The sequence below is a fragment of the Oncorhynchus clarkii genome, chromosome 23 (genome assembly GCF_045791955.1).
Source record: "Oncorhynchus clarkii lewisi isolate Uvic-CL-2024 chromosome 23, UVic_Ocla_1.0, whole genome shotgun sequence".
NCBI classification, from domain to species: domain Eukaryota; kingdom Metazoa; phylum Chordata; class Actinopteri; order Salmoniformes; family Salmonidae; genus Oncorhynchus; species Oncorhynchus clarkii.
Genome location: NC_092169.1, coordinates 2,882,952 through 2,897,986, shown reverse-complemented (window position 1 = coordinate 2,897,986; position 15,035 = coordinate 2,882,952). Strand labels below are relative to the sequence as shown.

At 42.0% G+C, this 15,035-nt stretch overlaps 1 protein-coding gene across 2 annotated transcripts in view; it reads left to right on the top strand.

Annotated features, from left to right (window-relative positions):
- Positions 1-580: 580 nt before the first annotated feature.
- The window catches only part of LOC139381837 (molybdenum cofactor sulfurase-like), a 26,947-nt gene continuing 12,492 nt past the window's right edge, over positions 581-15,035 (top strand). Inside the window, exons 1-14 of one of the 2 annotated variants that reach the window (XM_071125642.1) lie at positions 581-892; positions 3,375-3,464; positions 5,779-5,845; positions 5,974-6,618; positions 6,772-6,848; positions 7,458-7,657; positions 7,856-7,972; positions 8,082-8,477; positions 8,686-8,848; positions 12,153-12,240; positions 12,493-12,617; positions 14,301-14,397; positions 14,663-14,804; positions 14,891-14,995. In XM_071125642.1, coding sequence (XP_070981743.1) covers positions 748-892; positions 3,375-3,464; positions 5,779-5,845; positions 5,974-6,618; positions 6,772-6,848; positions 7,458-7,657; positions 7,856-7,972; positions 8,082-8,477; positions 8,686-8,848; positions 12,153-12,240; positions 12,493-12,617; positions 14,301-14,397; positions 14,663-14,804; positions 14,891-14,995 — 2,457 coding nt within the window. In that variant the 5' untranslated portion in view covers positions 581-747. The remainder of the gene's footprint in view (positions 893-3,374; positions 3,465-5,778; positions 5,846-5,973; positions 6,619-6,771; positions 6,849-7,457; positions 7,658-7,855; positions 7,973-8,081; positions 8,478-8,685; positions 8,849-12,152; positions 12,241-12,492; positions 12,618-14,300; positions 14,398-14,662; positions 14,805-14,890; positions 14,996-15,035) is intronic. The other variant, XM_071125644.1, reaches the window with a different exon arrangement.

Genomic DNA, 15,035 nt, shown 5'->3' with positions numbered 1-15,035 from the left:
GTGTCTGCATGGGTTATGTTTAGAGAGACATCCATAATGTCTTCATGGGATGCTTTACCCTTACTCTGCCCCTCCCCCACATCAAGCCCTTTATACAACCCATAATGAGGCCATAATGGATACAATGCAGCCCTTCTGCCCATAGAGCTGCATTCAGCTGAGCCACCAAATTGTGAAGGGAAATGAATCAGCGAAGCATAAGTGGCATATTTAATTACTGCTCACTGCATGGAAAGGAGACAATAATGGCCTCTGGAAATTCCTCATGTCACTTGCTTCCAGACCACGTGCTTTGGCCTCCATATATCAAAAATGATTATTATTGCATTTCTGCATGTGTGTGTACATTACATTGATGTGTGTGTTTATGCACATTCTTGAATTACATTTCAAATCACTCCTTGAATTGACTGAATAGGAATTTTAATTGTTATGGTTATCACTAAATAAATCCGTAATAGCAACAGTATTTCATTTTCATTAGCCAGTATTATGTTTTGCCCAATTATTGTCCCGATTGACAGATTCGGTCCATTTTCAAATGTAAATGATGTTGTATTCCATTTCCTGCTTTCTCAGTAACAGATCTATAATGATCTCAGTCATATTGTCTTGGGAATGCGAGGTAAATCGTTTCGATACAAATGACTACTACTAAAACAGACTGTCACTGTCTGTCAGCGATGCAGTGTGGACTTAGAACTTTGTCAACTCGATACTGCCATTCGACATGTGCAAGACGTGAAAATGCCACTGCATGAGGGCATGGAGAAGGAATCGTTGAATTTTAATCAACTGTGTACGTTTGAGAGCTTCGAGGAAGTGTGGAATCATTACGGTTATAAGAGTGTCTTCCAAGACGTGATAGAACGGGAGTTCTCAAGGATTAAAGGTACATTGGGTTACTTTTTGCGTGGGGTTTAAGTTAAATTAAACTGGTTCAATGCAAACCGGTGATGTAACATTGTAACATAGGTCTGCCTACTGTATATGTTATGCAGGGACAAATCTGCCATAGATAAATGCATATGTAAATACATAAATAAATGCACACAAACATATTTAAAAAATGTATTCATGATTTAAATAATTAACCACACTTTCTTTCATTTTATTCATTTATATTATTTCTTCATTGATTTATGTATTTCTTCCTTTGTGCGTGGTATATAACACCATTGGTTGATCAATGCCACGGCGTATTGAGCGATTACATTTGCCTGGCCTGCGTTTAAGTATGACAGCACTTATTCAAAGTTTTGTTCCACATTAGCACCCCCCAAAAAAATAATGTGTAGCGCATATAGCTATGTATCAATATGATATGTCACTTTTTTGGAGGGACATTGGAGATAAAGTCTGTTATGATAAACTCTAAACAGTTGTATTCCGTGGTTGTCACCGAGTAGGCTGATACCTCATTTCATGGAGCCAAGATCGATAGGTAAAGCTGTACATTGCAATATGAACATTCAATACACAGTAGCTTACAGTATGCCCCAATACAATTCTGAAGTCTAATACATCCACAGTGCAATTTCAAATTAACCAATTATTGTATTTTGTTGAATTTATATAACAACATTCGAAACGTTTAATTATTATCCAGTTCAAATATGGCATGATTCCCCTATTTGTATCTGTTTGCGTCAGTTTCCATTCTGGACTTTTATTTTGAAGGCAATCCTCAAATTCTAATATTGTGGCTAATCGTTATTGTGGCTAGCTTCACATAGGTGGTTCAAAAAACAGTCAAGCAACGTGCTGCGGATGGGTATAAAATGTGGAACGTACCAACAGGAATCTATTCCAAAAACTTCGTAAATAACAAGGTTGCCAACAAACAACGCATACGGAGTTGTATAGCGGCCGAATAAAATACCGGGTAGGGAGTGGGCTGTTTCATGAAGTTTTCACTCACCACGTTTATTCCGAAAAATGTGTCTGGTAGCCTATGGACAAACATTAAGAATAAGCTATGTGGTGAACTAGTTAGCTAGGTGAATTGATCATGCTACTTTGTATGCCTTGTTTGTTGTCAACCTTGTACTTTACAACGCTTTTGGAACAGATTCCTGTTGGAACGTTCCACAAATTATACCCACCCACGTGCTGTGACATTCATCAAGCAATGGTGTGTTAGATACCACCCACCGAAGTTTGATTGAAACCTCCTCATGATGTTGGAGGAAGAAATACAAAAAATATATAAATTAATCAAATTAATTAAAGTTTGAACAATTGGATAAATAATTGAATACGTACAGATATGTAGAGAATATTAATTTTAGTCAGTGTTTTTGTATTTGCTTGCTCATTTTTAAAATTATGTGTGGATTAATTAATGAATCTATTTGTGCATGTATTTATTACTTTATTTAATTATAATTTCAGCAGGTTTGGTCCTCCATAGTATGTTGTTGTGTTCTTATGACAATGTTGTTATTAGATGCACATACGTGATTACCCTGCTGAAAAAACAAGAAGGGTGTGCTTGGGGCCTGCAATTCAGGGCATTCCTGCATGTGGGTGTTCTTTTGGTCAATGTTTAAGCTACAACTCCGATACACAGGCCGCAGGCGGGGGCGACACCGGTAGTTATCTATCCAGGACACCGGGAGAAAGTGTTCTTTGCCCCCACCCGCCGAGCACTGCTTTCCCGCAGTTCTGTTAACGTTATACCGAGGGCAGGTTCTCGGAAAAGCTGGGGTCGAAAGACACTGTGTACTAGCTAGCTAGGACCCCAGTACACAGGCAGGAGGCGGGTCGACACCCACCGGTAATTAGCTAGCTAGGACACCTGTAGACAGTGTCCTTCACCCTCACCTGACAAACACTCCTTTCCCACAGTTCTGTGATGTATATTTGTGTAATATAATATTAATTAATCACTCAATGTACATGCACAAACACAACAAACAAAAAATATATTGAAACAAACAATTATAAAAATGAAACCGCAGTAGAGAATGCTGGGGAATATGATAATGATGGGTGTGATCAGACCAGATTGACCAGCTAGACCATCACAGACCAGCTTGTTTACCAGCATCACCAGTATAAGCTGGTATGTGTCCAAAATACAGCAAAGGCTGTTCACCAGCAAAACCAGCAAGACCATGTTGGTATACCAGCATCACCAGCATAAACTGGTATGTGTCCAAAACACAGTGAAGGCTGGTCGCCAGTGTCCAAAACACAGCAAAGATTGGTCACCAGCTAAACCAGAGCGACCATGCTGGTCAGACCAGCTTGACTAGCATCATACCAGCACTGACCAGCTTGTTTTTTAGAACAGTTTTTTTCAGCAGGGTATATCCAGATAAAAACTCTTTGCCGAGATTTCTCTCATTTCAAAACCAACTTTTTGACAGGCATTACATACCTGGATCATGCTGGAACAACACTATATCCTGAGTCATTGGTGAGAGAATTCTATCAGGATATCTGCACGAATGTATATGGTGAGTATTTCCTCACATACCAAATATAATTAGCTGCAACTGATATAATGTGCTGAATTGTTACAAGTGTAAAAAGTAATTTAATTAAAGGGGAAATCTGTGATTGCTAAATACATTTTTGGACTATTTATGTAAATGATGCTCTTGTTTTTATTAACAGGTAATGTATTGGCCATTGCATGTCAATTGTACAATACTATTGCCATTCAAGCGTATTATTATCACTGTTTATTAAGAATTGACCTTTTTAAAGATGGTGAATGGTGTATGCCAGGTCAGGGCAAGTCATTTTAGGATCCCCATTCTCCTTATTCACGGGGAGCTACTTGTTGGGGTAACAAATTATTTTCCACTAGTTTAGTTCCGAAAAGAACCATCATTATTTTTCATTCCATTCTACTGCTTCTACCAGTTCTACGTCATACCTTTCAGACTGTCAGTATGGTTGACAGTATAGTATGGGTTATATCCCTCACGTTCCACACAGGTCGAGTTATAACAACAAAGTCACACCAGTGACCTGACAGCATGGGAGGACATGCCCCAGTGTTCATATAAAACGGCAGACCATGCTCTACCATGCACTGTCTCTTATTTATTCTCGCAAAGTCAGCGGAGCTGTATAGCACAAGTTGACTGCTCCGCTGCTCCCGTTGTTCAGATTGCATCTTCCCAGGTCCCGGTAGGTAAACTCTGTGTGAGTTGTGTGTATTGTCAGTCTGTCACCAACAGCCTGTGTGACCTGTGTGTCAGAGCGCGAAATTTGCCCTCCGATGCTGTGTGACAGCTCTCCCCTACCTATCCCTTTTATCAAAGGATATCGGGCTTTCTTGTGTTGTGCTGACTTCGCCCACCAGCTAGTTTATATGTGTGTGTTGTCCACCGTACTCCGGTGCTAACCTTGTCAAGATATCCTCCATTACTATGCTCGTTATCGAGGCCACCGGGCACTAGTCGTCCTTCGACTATTTAAAACTCGAATGGGTCACTTCCCTAGATAACCGCATCTAGGAAGGTTGTTAGCCTAGCCAGCTATAAGACGTGAGATTCGCATTGCCTTCCCTAGGCATCCCTCTCCCCAGGTATTACTGACATGCTAGTCTACCAACTCCACTGTGTGTTGTCAGCTTGGCTTACCAAACGACGGCCATTCGTGTGTGTTTCACATAAATAAGCTTACCTTTAAACATATCTCTCCAGCTCCAGCACAGTGGTCATAGCTAGGCTCACCTAAAATGATTTTGCAGGGGCTGTACAACTCCCGCCAGATTATTGTAGCTCTCTACCTTTTACTGTATATTGTGCTAGCTGTTGTAATACAGTCCCCGGTTACTATTATATTAGTTAATGATTTAAGTAATATAATAGGTGAAAAAGGTTAAAAAAACAAGAGCCTCACTTGGAAGGTCGATTCCTTATCCTCTGAGATAGAGCAGAAAAAAACGATTTTGAATTCCCTCAAGCACCCTGAGTCGGGGCCCTCTAGCACCCTCCAGAATGGGGGACGCAACAGAGGACTCAGATAGCCGTGATGATGACCTTCTTTCCACTCAGGCATCCAGCGGGCACTTTAGTGACCAGGATGATGACATGCCCAACATTGCGAAGGAAAGGGGCCAACCAGTGTTGTAGACACATTCAGTCTCAATGCTAAAGATGGGTTAGAGGAGTCATTCCAAGGCTCTGATCAAACTCTTGCCCACTACGGCAAGGATCGTAGGATGCTACCTGCCATGGGCAACACAAAACAATATGGGCTGGACCATATGCCTAAGGTGGATGAATTCATAGCAGACCTGGATCTCTGCAGCCTGAATTATGTATCTCTTCAAGCATTTGCAATCATGACTAGAGAGCTATGCAGACTGATGTCCACCGTGGTTGTGACTCGTCGACTCAGAGACTGTTGCTGCTCCACACCAACTAAATAGGCTGCTGGGTCCTCTATCTTCAAGGCCCAGTTTAGTTAAAATTAAGTTTTCCTGTGTTTTGTATCATATTGTACAACAGCTGATGAAACTAACACTGTACAAGTGTGAAAACATTTAATCGATGTTATCTCCTGATAGTTGCTGGTTGAAAATGCATTTTACACAGGACCTTTTAAATCAGACTATGTGCATGTGCTGGTGTTTGGTTTGCCTGGTGACATCACCGGGCTTTAAATTGGTTAATAGACCAATAACAAAGAGTTCCAAACCTCTTTGCCAATAACAGCTAGTTTTAAGTTTCCCCCTCACTCATTCCACAGTTCTAGCAAAATTCTAGCTTGAGAAATAGTTTCAATATATTCTTCTAATATTTTTGTTTTTAGGCAACCCTCACAGCCATAACCCCAGCAGCAGACTGACACATGACACAGTGGAGCATGTCAGATACAGGTAAGCCTCTCCGTTCACAGAAATAATTCATCACCATTATACCATCCTAATGAATGTGACTGCGTGACCACTAATTTATGCCCTCCTATTGAGGACATGTAACTGAACGGAAATGTATTTTCTTGCAGGATATTGCAGCATTTTAACACCACTCCTGACGAATACTCAGTGATTTTCACGTCTGGCAGTACGGCAGCTCTCAAATTAGTCGCTGAGAGCTTTCCCTGGAGGCCTCCCACTGCTGCGGAGCCAGCCAGTCAGTTCTGCTATCTGACCGATAACCATACCTCAGTGGTTGGTATCAGAGGAGTTATTTCAGCACTGGGAGTAGTTTCTCTACCTGTCTCCCCCGAGGAGATAGAGGCCAGAGCCAAAGATGTGGACCAGAGTGAAGGTAGCAGTTGCCAGACACCACACCTCTTCTGTTACCCAGCACAGAGCAATTTCTCTGGCAGAAAATACCCTCTGGGGTACGTGAGGGGCATCCAGGCGCGGCAGCTCTACCCAGCGTGTGATAGCAAGGGCCGGTGGTTCGTCCTGCTGGATGCTGCCTCTTTTGCCAGCTGCTCTCCTCTGGATCTGCAGGAGCACTCAGCTAACTTTGTTCCCTTCTCCTTCTATAAGATGTTTGGCTTCCCCACAGGTTTAGGGGCTCTCCTGGTCCGGAATGATACAGCTGCCCTCCTAAGAAAGACGTATTTTGGTGGGGGGACAGCAGCGGCCTACCTAGCAGGGGATAACTATTATGTGCCAGCGTCAAATATGTCTAGCCGGTAAACTATTGCATGAGCTTTGAAATTTAATAATGCACGTGTAAATGAACAAATATGATTTATGAAGTTGAGTGATCAAGGCTTAGAGAGAGAATATTTTGTGGGATTCTTTTTTTTTTTGTGATACATCTTGTGGTTTTGTTCTCGATTAAGGTTTGAAGATGGCACCGTCTCTTTCCTAGACATCATTGCTCTAAATCATAGTTTTGATTCTCTCCACACGCTCACAGGTATGTACATGTGAATCATTTAAAAGACATGGATGAAACAAAAAGTGATGCATCAATATGCATCACTATAATGCATCAATATGCATCACTATAATGCATCAATATGCATCACTATAATGCATCAATATGCATCACTATAATGCATCAATATGCATCACTATAATGCATCAATATGCATCACTATAATGCATCAATATGCATCACTATAATGCATCAATATGCATCACTATAATGCATCAATATGCATCACTATAATGCATCAATATGCATCACTATAATGCATCAATATGCATCACTATAATGCATCAATATGCATCACTATAATGCATCAATATGCATCACTATAATGCATCAATATGCATCACTATAATGCATCAATATGCATCACTATAATGCATCAATATCATCTGTCGTTACATTTAGTATCAAAGTAAGAACTCCGAATGTTAAATCATTTTCAAATGGTTGAGTGGTTGTTCATTAAATCAATTTGACAGAAATCTTTAACATCAGTAAGGAGAGGACCGATATTCAACAGAGATTGAAATGAGTCAATGAAACCCTTCTGCTATTGTATTGCAGCTCAGTATCATTTTCTTTCTCCTTCAGGAGGTATGGACAAGATCCAGCTGCATACATTTGGTTTAACACGCTATACCTACATGTTGCTGTCTAGTCTTTGCCATGGCAACGGACAACCGGTTGCTCAGATATACTCCGACAGTGAGTTTGAGAACCCGAGCACACAGGGAGCCATCCTCAACTTCAACTTGATGGACTGTCATGGACAAATGATTGGATACTCTCAGGTCCACTCAAATTAGCTTATTTTATTTACTGCGCCCGAGATTTTTGTTGCATTTATTTCTTTCACACATCCACACAGAAGTAGATTCATAATTAACAAAGCCTAAGTGTGTTATGAATGCCATTTTTTTTTTTTTTGTCTTACATTTCTGCTGATTGATTTAAATGTCTAGCCATTTTCCATTTTCTCGTCTCCTCAGGTGGACAAGCTGGCTAGTCTTTTTAATATCCATTTGCGGACAGGTTGCTTCTGCAACACAGGTGCCTGTCAGCTCTTCCTTGGCATCACCAATCAAGTGGTGAAGAGCAACCTACAGGTGAGCAATGAATTGTAAGTGTCATTGCACATATGTTTGTGCAAAAGACAATAAAGATCATTCTTCATCTTAATATACTGTTGTCATGTCCTCTTCTGGGTTCTTCAAGGCGGGTCATGTCTGTGGAGACAACATAGACCTGGTAGACGGCCGTCCAACGGGATCTGTGCGTGTATCTTTCGGCTACATGTCAACCTTCCAGGACTGCCAAAACTTCCTGAACTTCGTTGCGGACTGCTTTGTGGAGAAACCAGTAAAAGTGGACCAAGATAAACTAGACAGACTGAAATCGAACACCTCTTCTAAAGGTTCCAGTCAATGTCTGCTCACCATGCTTACCAATGGTAAACCTGACCACATAGATGAGAGAGAGCATGCATCTACAGATCTAGTTGTGAACCAACGCGGAGGGAAGGCCATCACCAAAGATGCAAAGAGCCATGAGAAGGCCCAGACTCTGACTAACATTTACATATATCCAATCAAATCCTGTGCAGCGTTTGAGGTTTGAGCACATGTCACTTTTAATATTGTTTGGCTGTCATTAAATCTACAATGCAAATGATTAGGGTTCACCAAGTACCCATATTATGATTTGATAAAAGTACTATTTCATCAACTAAACACAATTACGATATGTGTGTTTGCCTAGCAGTACTATTAATTGATTTCTCACTTCTTCAGTGTTTTGATTGTGATATGTGTTTATGCAGGTGACTGACTGGCCAGTGGGTGCTCTGGGTCTGCTCCATGACCGGGGCTGGATGGTGGTGAATGGTAATGGAGTGTGTCTGAACCAAAAGAGAGAACCACGCTTATGCCTCATTCATCCACAGATCTACCTGCCCTCAAACACACTGCTCCTGCAGGCCTCAGGTCAGACATCTATATAGTCAGTTCCGAAGGTTGTGGCACCCCTGACAAGGATGTGCAAAAAAGACTATAAAATAAATTATTCAAATCTGAGCTATATTATATAAATAATGTATGCACTCACTACTTACTGTATGTCGCTCTGGGTAAGAGTGTCTGCTAAAATGTAAATTTTGTATGCAAATGTTTTTTTATTATTATTTTATACTAATACAATTGCCCAGAGAAAGACATTTTGTTTAACAAGTAATAATGTTTCAGGCTCCCCTGTTTTCAATACCTTCCCATACCTCACCTTGCAAGGAAAACAGAGCTGAGCCTTTTTTTTGTGATTGGAGAACATATTGGGAGGGATCTTAGACCATTTGTCCATACAGAATCTTTCCAGCTCCTTGATATCCTTCATCTGCGCTTATGGACTGCCCTCTTCAAATCAAACCACAGGTTTTCAATGGGTCTAAAGTCCGTAGACTTTAGACCCAAAATGTTTATTTTGTGTTCAATTAACCATTTATTATTTTGTTTTGATGTGTGCTTGGGGTTATTGTCTTGCTGAAAGATCCACTTGTGACCAAGTTTCAACCTCCTGGCAAGGGCAACCAGATTTTTGGCTAAAATGACCTGGTACTAGATAAAGTTCATGATGCCGTTGACCTTAACAACGGCCCCTGGACCGGTGGAAGCAAAATAGCACCATAACATCAAAGATCTCCCTTTGCCTCCAGAACAGCCTGAATTTTTCATGGCATGGAAACATTGTTCAATTGGTTATGAGGCACCTAACGTGTGCCAGAAAAACATTCCCCACACCATTACAACACTGCCACCAGCCTGTACTGTTGACACCAGGCAGGATGGGGCCGTGGACTCATGCTGCTTACACCAAATCCTGACTCTGCCATCAGCATGACTCAACAGGAACCTAGATTTGTCAGACCAGGCAATGTTTTTTCACTCCTCAATTGTCCAGTGTTGGTGATCGCGTACCCACTGGAGCTGCTTTGTCTTGTTTTTAGCCTTTAGGAGTGGAACCCGGTGCGGTCGTCTGCTGCTATAGATCCACGACAAGGACTAACGAGTTGTGCATTACAAGATTCCGTCCTGCACACCACTGTTGTACTGCGCCATTATTTGCCTGTTTGTGGCCTGCATCTTAGCTTGCACAATTCTTGCCGTTCTCCTTCGATCTTTCATCAACGAGCTGTTTTCGCTCACAAGATCGCAGCTGACTGGAAGTTTTTTTGTTTGTCGCACCATTCTCGGTAAACCCTAGATAGACACTGTGGTGCGTGAGAAGTAGAGGATGCCGGCCATTTCTGAAATACTGGAACCCGGCACGCCTAGACCGACAATCATACCATGCTCAACGTCACTTAGGTCATTCGTTTAGCCTATTCTTACGTTCAAGCGAACTGTAACTGAATGCCTGTCCGCCTGTTTTATATAGCAAGCCACGGCCACGTGACTCACTGTCTCTAGGAGCGAACCATTTTTGTGAAAGGGGTGGTGTACCTAATAAACTGAGTATATATATATATATATATATATATATATACAGTGCCTTGCAGTGCCAGTGCCTTGCCTACAGTGCCCCCTTGAACTTTGCGACCTTTTACCACATTTCAGGCTTCAAACAAAGATATAAAACTGTATTTTTTTGTGAAGAATCAACAACAAGTGGGACACAATCATGAAGTTTAACGACATTTATTGGATATTTCAAACTTTTTTAACAAATCAAAAACTGAAAAATTGGGCGTGCAAAATTATTCAGCCCCTTTACTTTCAGTGCAGAAAACTCTCTCCAGAAGTTCAGTGAGGATCTCTGAATGATCCAATGTTCACCTAAATGACTAATGATGATAAATACAATCCACCTGTGTGTAATCAAGTCTTCATATAAATGCACCTGCACTGTGATAGTCTCAGAGGTCCGTTAAAAGCGCAGAGAGCATCATGAAGAACAAGAAGCACACTAGGCAGGTCCGAGATACTGTTGTGAAGAAGTTTAAAGCCGGATTTGGATACAAAAAGATTTCCCAAGCTTTAAACATCCCAAGGAGCACTGTGCAAGCGATAATATTGAAATGGAAGGAGTATCAGACCACTGCAAATCTACCAAGACCTGGCCGTCCCTCTAAACTTTCAGCTCATACAAGGAGAAGACTGATCAGAGATGCAGCCAAGAGGCCCATGATCACTCTGGATGAACTGCAGAGATCTACAGCTGAGGTGGGAGACTCTGTCCATAGGACAACAATCAGTTGTATATTGCACAAATCTGGCCTTTATGGAAGAGTGGCAAGAAGAAAGACATTTCTTAAAGATATCCATAAAAAGTGTTGTTTAAAGTTTGCCACAAGCCACCTGGGAGACACACCAAACATGTGGAAGAAGGTGCTCTGGTCAGATGAAACCAAAATTGAACTTTTTGGCAACAATGCAAAACGTTATGTTTGGTGTAAAAGCAACACAGCTGAACACACCATCCCCACTGTCAAACATGGTGGTGGCAGCATCATGGTTTGGGCCTGCTTTTCTTCAGCAGGGACAGAGAAGATGGTTAAAATTGATGGGAAGATGGATGGAGCCAAATACAGGACCATTCTGGAAGAAAACCTGATGGAGTCTGCAAAAGACCTGAGACTGGGACGGAGATTTGTCTTCCAACAAGACAATGATCCAAAACATAAAGCAAAATCTACAATGGAATGGTTCAAAAATAAACATATCCAGGTGTTAGAATGGCCAAGTCAAAGTCCAGACCTGAATCCAATTTAGATTCTGTGGAAAGAACTGAAAACTGCTGTTCACAAATGCTCTCCATCCAACCTCACTGAGCTCGAGCTGTTTCGCAAGGAGGAATGGGAAAAAATGTCAGTCTCTCGATGTGCAAAACTGATAGAGACATACCCCAAGCGACTTACAGCTGTAATCGCAGCAAAAGGTGGCGCTACAAAGTATTAACTTAAGGGGGCTGAATAATTTTGCACGCCCAATTTTTCAGTTTTTGATTTGTTAAAAAAGTTTGAAATATCCAATAAATGTCGTTCCACTTTATGATTGTGTCCCACTTGTTGTTGATTCTTCACAAAAAAATACAGTTTTATATCTTTATGTTTGAAGCCTGAAATGTGGCAAAAGGTCGCAAAGTTCAAGGGGGCCGAATACTTTCGCAAGGCACTGTATATATACACATTTATAAAATGTTTTATTGTGACACGTCAGTTATCCAGCAGCACCCGTCAAATACATTTCAGTAACACATTTTCAGAACTGTTCTAAAAGAGTTCCTCTTCTCTCTCAGGCATGAACACTATTTGTGTCCCTTTGAAAAACCACAGCGAGCCACCCCAGAGTCATAGGGTGTGTCAAAACATGGTGTGTGGTGACAGGTGAGTTGGCTTTTTTTATTAAACTACTAGCTAGGTCTTTGTAGAGTAGGCTTGAAAGACATGTATCATCAGAATGACATGTTTCATTTTGACGCATTTTCCCACAATCACTGGTCTGCCACTGAGTATTTTTTTCAATGCTTTTTAGTCACCTTCGGATGTTATAACAGATCATTTAAAATAAGGATATTTGACCATCCCCTTGATTCAGGAATGTTGTAATGGTTGTTATTGTATTCTCTCCATCCCAAGGGTGGAGACAGTGGACTGTGGCGATGAAGCTGCATCATGGCTCTCAGAGTTCCTTGGACAGCCTTGTCGTTTGATAAGGCAAAGTCCTGATTTCAGTCGCGACATGAAAAAGGGCCATGAAAAAGGTGAAAGGGAAATGTCCTTGGTAAACTTAATTTCAGATGCAATACTAGAGTATCATTTGACATTTTAGTCATTTAGCAGACGCTCTCATCCAACGCGAGTTAGTTAGTGCATTCATCTTAAGATAACTACTGTGATATGGGGTTGTCCCATCTAGCTATCAGCAAAGTCAGTTTGAGGTGAGGAGGGGATTATTTAAGATACTCTTTGAAGAGGTAGGGTTTCAGGTGCTTTCAGAAAGATGGGCAGGGACTCTGCTGTCCTAGCTTCAGGGGGAAGCTGGTTCCCCCATTGGAGTGCCAGGACAGAGAAGAGCTTGGACTGTGCTTAGTGGGAGCTGCTATCCTGTTGGGGTGGGAGGGCCAAGAGACCAGAGGTGGCAGAACGGAGTGCTTGGCTTGGGGTGTAGGATTTGAGCATAGCCTGAAGGTAGCGAGGGGCAGTTCCTCTTGATGCTTGATGTAGACAAGCACCATCCTATTGTAGTGGATGCAAGCTTCAACTGGAAGCCAGTGGAGTGTGCGCAGCAGCAGGGTGACTTGGGAGAACTTGAAGGTTGATAACCAGGCAGGCTGCAGTGTTCTGGATAAGTTGCAGAGGTTTGATGGCACAAGCATGGAGCCCAGCCAACAGCGAGTTCCAGTAGTCCAGTCGGCAGATGACAAGTGCCTGCGCCTCTTCCTGTGTGAGGCATGGTTGTACTCTACGGATGTTGTAGAGGATGAAACTGCAAGAGCGAGTCACTGCTTTGATGTTTACAGAGAACGACAGGGTGTTGACCAGGGTCACGCCAAGGTTATTTGCACTCTGGAAGGGCAACACTGGGAAGTTCCCAAACGTAACGGAGAGGCAGGCATTCCCCGGGAGGAGCAGCTCCGTCTTGTCGATGTTGAGAGAGGGAGAAGGATTTAGCAGAATGGAGAGATGATAGGATAATAGAGGAGAGAGTAGTGGGAAAGAGACTGAAGATTGTGATGGCGCATGACCATCTGGGTAAGCCCACGCACTTGGGAGCCAGGCCCACCTATACTGTGGACCCAGGCCCAGCCAATCAGAATGAGTTTTGTCCCCACAAAAGGGCTTTGTTACATACAGAAGTACCCCCCCAGACGATCCCACAGCTGAAGAAACCAGATGTGGAGGTCCAGGCTGGCGTTACACTTGGTCTGTGGTTGTGAGGCCGGTTGGGAGTTCTGCCAAATTATCTAAAACAAAGTTGGAGGTGGCTTATGGTAGAGAAGTGAACATTCAATTCTCTGGCAACTGCTCTGGTGGAAATTCCTGCTGTCCTGTCAGCATGCCAAATTCGTGCTCCCTCAAAACTTGAGACATCTGTGGCATTGTGTTATGTGACAAAACTGCACATTTTAGAGTGGCCTTTTATTGTCCCCAGCACAGGGTGCGCCTGTGTAATGATCATGCCGTTAAATAAGTTTATTGATATGCTACACCTGTCAAGTGGATGGATTAACTTGGAAAATGCTCACTAACAGGGATGCAAACAAATTTGTGCACAGAATGAGAGAAATACACTTTTTGTGAGTAATGAACATTTCTGGGATTTTTTTTTTCTTCTGCTCATGAAACAACTGTTGCATCTATATTTTTGTTGAGTATATTTTGTATGCATGAATGTTTCTTGAATGTTTTCTTTGCCCTCTTAAATGCATAATGACTTGCCCCAGAGGTCTCGTCCACTGCCCTCTCATTGGTGAATGAAGCCCAGTACCTAATAGTCAACCGTGCCAGTGTCGATTTGCTTCAGAGACATATCACAAACAGGTATAGTATAACATGTTATTATTGCCTGAGGGCCTCACTCATTCTTGGTGGAGGACATTTGAAATTTGTGACATACTAAATTCTGCATTATAAAATGGGTTGTTTAAATCCTGGATGCTGATTGGTTGATAGCAGGGAGTTTATTCACAACAATCCCCAGGTAATGTCTGTTAACAGTTACATTTGAATGATCAATTGTTTTTTATTAATGTGAGCCATCCTTTTTTTCTTGTTCCTTGTGGTCCATCTAACCACTGTGGTACAGACAGGAGTCCTCTGATGACCATCAGCCTCTTGACACCCAGACACTTATTAGTCGATTTCGGGCCAATTTAGTCATCTCTGGAAAGGAGCCATTTGAGGAAGATGATTGGTCACACTTGATTATTGGAAATACCCATTTCCAGGTGAGGATGCAGATCATAAACGGGGATACTTATTACTGAAATGGTAATGAAAAGCTATAACTGCATCATCTCTTTGTGATGTGAAGGTGGCAGGTCGGTGTGGCAGATGCCAGATGATCGGGGTTGATCAGAGCACAGGAGCCAAGACCAAGGAGCCTCTTCTGTCTCTCTCTGCCTATCGCAAGGGGAAGGTCAGTGTAAAACAACTGCTGCAGTGTGTATGTGTGTGAC